The sequence below is a fragment of the Myotis davidii genome, unplaced genomic scaffold (assembly GCF_000327345.1).
Source record: "Myotis davidii unplaced genomic scaffold, ASM32734v1 scaffold1011, whole genome shotgun sequence".
Classification (NCBI taxonomy): Eukaryota; Metazoa; Chordata; class Mammalia; order Chiroptera; family Vespertilionidae; genus Myotis; species Myotis davidii.
In genome coordinates this window covers 456,947-462,423 of record NW_006282880.1, presented here as the reverse complement: position 1 = coordinate 462,423, position 5,477 = coordinate 456,947, and the positions used below count along the sequence as shown (strand labels likewise).

The window sequence follows — 5,477 nt, the reverse complement described above, 5'->3', positions numbered from 1 at the left end:
TGGAGGGGTGTGGCGGGGTGCCAGGAGGGGTCCCCACACACCCCTGCACTATGTGCAGGTGACCCATCCTAAGCTGTCCTCAGCCTTCTGAGCATCAGAATTGCCTTTTTTCAAAAACGTTATTAGAGGTCCCCACCCCTACCCCATGGCCTAACCGACACTTAGTTTGCACTTTATTTTACTCTTGGTTTAAAATATTCGTTTGTGTAGTTCTTGTCTGTTGCACCTAGCCCAGTCTTTCCTTTTGAAAATGGACAGACAATAGCCATGTTGTGTCTCCTGGGCGGGGCAGGGGTGGGGGCAGGGCTGCAGGAGCCATGGACCCGTTTCAGCAGAGGCACAGGCCGCGGGCTTCTTGCCACACCACCCGACAGCGCTTAGGATGCCGTGGCTGTCACAGCTCTCTTTTCTCTGGCCATGGTTTCTTGTTCAGCTGTAACCTCAAATAGACTTCACACACACACACACACACACCCCGCCCCCAGAGGCCACTCTGATATTTCCAGCATTAAAAGTGGGCACTTAATGAACATTACGCCAGAATGAAGTGCGTGAAGGGAACGAGCACTGTGCCCTGGAAGTTGAGTCACAGGGCCCTGCTGCGACCCTTGGAGCCCAGCAGAAGGATGGTCAGGCTCTAGGATGGGCTGAGTCCCAGCGGTCTCCGGGGTGTCTGCTGGGGCTCAGGCTCCAGGCGGCAGGGACTGGGTCTGCGTCTCCAGTTGAGAACCGCAGCCAGAATTGCCCTGGGTTGTGTCTGTTTCACTCAGTGTTTCCGTTGCCCTTTCCTCAGATTCAAGATATTCTGACGTTTCATTGGATTCTGACTTTTCTTGAAGTCTCTCTTGAATGCAGAGTTTTCTTACATTTGATCCTCAGTTTTTAGATATGAGCCAGGAGATATTTTGTAAATATGAGTGAGAGCTTCGGTGGGAGGATGCTCACTGCCCCCAAAGCTAGCTGGGTCTCCTGCTTTTCCTCTGAGCGATGACCAGGCAGGTGAGTCTCACTGCAGATCCAACCCCGAGGCCAGAGGTGGGGCAGCCTGGGACCAGGAGTGTGAGAGGCATGTCCACATGTTTAGCACATGCTTAAAACAGACAACACTGAGCTGTTCTCTGTACCTTAGGAGAGACCCTGGCGCACTGTTTTCACAGTTGTGGTTACTGTCAGCAGCGCCTGCTTTGTGTGGTGGCCGAGTCACTCGGCTGGTGTGCAGCCCAGCTAAGATCCCTGGCTTTGAAGGGTTTTGGGGTTTCCTGCTCCGGTTGACAGTGGCCTTCAAATCCCTGCACACGATTGCCTGGACAAAGATGAAACTTCTCAGTCACCCCTGACAGGACTTCCATGTAACAACAAGGGGGTTGTTAGCAACGATTGTGTGTGTTCTCCCCTCCCTTTCCCTCCCCACTGACAGGACCACCCACACGTAGAACACCCAGTGCTCAAAGGGCAGTCTGTGAGATTAAACCAAATTGCAGTTGGCAGTTTGCCCCAAAAGAGGGAGGAAGGGCTAGAGGCAAGAAACTGGCCTGCTTCTCTGGTATTTTTCATCAGAAAGGCATGTGTACCTTTCGGTAGGAAAATAGTCTGGGGAAGGTGCCCTTAGCCCAGCCAGCAAGCTGGCACTGTACTCTGTCGTCACTGTGCTAGTCATCAGGGACTCAAGGACAAAGAGAACACCATCCCCTACTTAGCGTCTTCCCAAACAATCCTATATAATAAAGATGTAATAGGCAAATGGTCGTTATACCGTAAAGCGCAACGACCGACCGCATAACAACTGGATCACAGATCAGCAGGAGGGCGGGGCAGCAAGCTACAAGTGGGCAGTGGAGAGCTACAGGAGGGGCAGGGCAGCAAGCTATGGAGGGTGGGGGGAGGGGCAGAGGGAGCTATAGGAGGGCAGAGCAGCCAGCAGAGAGCTACTGGAGGGCAGCAGCAAGCTACTGGCGCATGGATTTGTGGGCAGGGCTACTAGTGCTCTAATAAATCTCCACCACGTCTCCTCTTGGAAACCAGGGGTACGAGTTCCTGAGATCACGGGAAATGAATGGCATGCCGGGCGGACATAAAGAGCAGTTAGGGGCACCGTCTTTGCTCTACAGTCTTTGCTGCTGTTTTGTTTGTTTGCTTGAGATTTAAATAATGAGCGAATGAGACTTCTCACTACTGGCAGGCAGCACAGCCGCAGCCTGTGAGGACGTGGACGTGGCGTCCCGGCGGCTGTGGCTTCAATGGTACGCCACAGTTGCTTAGCAATTCCTCCGTGGTGATCTCAAGGACAATACAAGAGTTTTCCTACTTTTCAGAAGAGGGGCAGATTTATTTCCTAGACTTATGGAATCTAAAGCAGATTGGACCTTAGAGATTGCCAGGAATCACCTCATTTTATAAACAGGGGAGTTAAGTGACCTGCCCTAAGCATGAAACGTTGGGACAGAACTCTGCCCATGACCCACCCTGGCAGGTCTTTCTCCCAGATTCACCCCAAAAGTCACCGAGATGACTTATTAAAATATTCAGAGGAATGTACTGATGATGGGCTTCTAAAGGGATCGAGGCACACTCTAGGGGACCGTCTTTGGAAGGTGCCTGAGGAGGAGAGTGAGGCCTCTGGAGTGCAGGGGCCCAGGGCCTTCAGACCCACCCCTGGTGCCCCGCCTGCGTGCATTTCTGCTGTGGAGCGCACTCCTAAGTGAGATTTCTTTTGAAATGACTTAATCCGGAAACTAATATTCTGTAAAGAAACAATTCAGTGGTGCTGATAAGAATATCATTTTATCATCATCAGAAATCACAGGGCTTGAAGTGTTTTTTGTCTTTTGTTTTACCCTTAACTTTTATGGGCCCAAGAGTGTGCTGTCATACAGATCTGCGGCGCGGGGGAGTGGCCTTAGGAGTCTTTCCGGAAGGTCCCCTCTGATTCTCCTTGTCTGGCAGGATCTGCGGAGGTGTGTCCAGGTCTCCTCGGGTGGGAGCCCCGAGCGGAGTGGCTCACCCTCTCGCGCAGTGGTTCTCAACCTTCTGGCCCTTTAAAACAGTTCCTCATGTTGTGACCCAACCATAAAATTATTTTCGTTGCTACTTCATCACTGTAATGTTGCTACTGTTATGAATCATAATGTAAATATCTGATATGCAGGATGGTCTTAGGCGACCCCGTGAAAGGGTCGTTCGACCGCCAAAGGGGTCGCGACCCACAGGTTGAGAACCGCCGCTCTAGCGTGTTGTTTTCTAGCCTCCGCAGCGTTCCCCTTGGCCCTCTGGTCCTGCTCCCGTGAGTGGCGGTGGACACGGAGCGCTGCCGCTGCCACGCGGAAAACCTTCGCAGGAAACGCGGCTCACGTTCTGGAAGCACCCCATCTCACGCTGTGACTGCTGTAAGGGGTAATTTTCATGACGTGGCTGTGTGTTGCTTCTCGGTGCATCACAGGAAAAGGGCTTCAAACGAACACTTTTCCAAATCAGTACATCAGACGGGCTTATGACTGAAACGTTGCTCGAATTCATATATTTTGTTGAGAATTATTTGAATTTGCTAAGCATCGGTACCTCTCTGTTCCCTCTTCCAGAATGCTAGAAGATGACCTCAAGCTAAGCAGTGATGAAGAGGAGGGTGAACAGGTAAGCTCCCCTCGGGCTCTGTGCTGTTTGGGCGTGGCACCGTGACGCCGACCTGGCAGACCGTCCCGGACATTAGCTGCGTCATACAAATGCTGAAACATGGGGCCCACGATGCTGGGTGTCCTTTGCTAATGACAATGTTTGGTGCCGTTGGGAAAGTCTGTTAAAATATCTTGACCTTAATTTCCCTTAAAACAGTAATTTTGTGCTTTTTATGGCATTGTAACCAACGGCAGCTATTTATAAAGAAGCTAGCTGGGGTCAGGCTTCAGAGGGGAAGCCTCTTTTTCTGGAAAGCTGACTGTCCTGCTGGCGATCAGGCGTGATCCTAACCTCGTCGGCATGCAACAGGCAGGCTGTCCACATTAAATATTGAGGAGTCCTATGCAGATGTTATTAACATTGAGAAGACGCAAGCGCAGAGGTGAGCTACAATGATGAATAAGAAAGCTTCATGCTCAGAATAGCCCGTTTGTCTCAAATGATAAATGTGCTTGAAATGTTCTCCTTTGGTGTTGATTTATCAGCTCCAGACATTAGTCGGGGCTTTGTAAATACTCTTCTGATCAGTCAGTTAAAGTGAAAAAATACCCACTCAACATTCATCACTTTCACCTCTGCGCTCCAGGCAATGCCTGCGTTTTAAGGCATGTTTGGAAACACTAAAGACAGATTTCCCTAGTCGGTTTCGTTTTTCTTGTTACCGGTGCCGCATTTTGTCAGTGTGGATAATTGTGGGAGGTCTAAGAACGCCTCGGAGAGGTTTTTCTAAGTCATTTTTACGTGCACTACAGGCCACGTGAGCGTTCGGTGGCCCTTGGGAGAGGGAATTTTACATAAAGGTACCGCGGTCCAGGCGCAGGCGCTGTCTAGACCTGCGCATGGGAACAATGCACAGAGAGTGTGCAGAGGTGAGAGGAAAGTGAAAGGAAACTTCCAGGAAGTTTTTTTCTGAGCAGTGTGGCTAGGCGAGCAGCGAGCGAAGCGTCTGCTCACCTGGTGAGAGGTGGTGAGGCACCAAAGAAGCCACTTGGCGTGAAATTGAACTCGGTGCATCTTGAAGCTGGATTGGCAAGCGGAGGGAACCCCAAGTGGAGGGAGGTTAACTGAACCCGGAGGACCACTTGGGGTTCTGGGAGACTGCTCACTGCTCCCAGGTGGAGACACCAGGGCGGTCAGCTGCCCATAACACAGCCACTGTGCTAGACCTGGAGAACAGTTCTCTTCTGGGTCCTCGTCTGTGTGACCATAAGCAAATGATTTCATCTGTGTGTGTGTTTTCCCAGGGAGAAGTTCACATAGGTGTGTTGTGGATAAGTCACATCAGACGTAGAGATGGTGTAAACTTCATATTGGAAAAAGGGATTTACCGGCTATTTCATTCCGCAAGCCTTTTTTAATTTGGAAAGAATTTCCTGAGTTATTTCCAGGAAATATTTCCACTGCAAACTCAATTCTAAAAAACTAGTTATCAAAGATGTTCTCTAAGGCAGCAAGAACTTTGAGTTGACTCATCTTGCTTTATTAGTGACTTCTTTTCCATTTGTAGACACTGATATTATTGTATTGTGATTATAGTGTCAGATCCTTTATTCTTGCATTTAGTCCCTATGTGTGGGCACCTTCCCACCTTTTGCAATGAAAGCAGCTGACAGAATGAATGACTTTTATACAGTAATCTCCTCTTTTTAATTAAGGCTTCACACAGTGGTTGTGTGTGGTAGCTTCAGGGATTGCTCTAACACTAATTATATTATCTGACTGTAGCCTATAATTATACCCTGGCCTAATTACAAAATCATAATTTCCATGCTTCTCAAAAACTCTAATGATATGGTGTGTTTTTTTCT

At 49.5% G+C, this 5,477-nt stretch overlaps 1 protein-coding gene across 1 annotated transcript in view; it reads left to right on the top strand.

The window, feature by feature from the left end:
- Positions 1–5,477, top strand: part of AFF3 (AF4/FMR2 family member 3) — a 443,373-nt gene that overhangs the window by 321,049 nt on the left and 116,847 nt on the right. Inside the window, 1 exon segment of the mRNA XM_015561811.1 lies at positions 3,576–3,627. Coding sequence (XP_015417297.1) covers positions 3,576–3,627 — 52 coding nt within the window.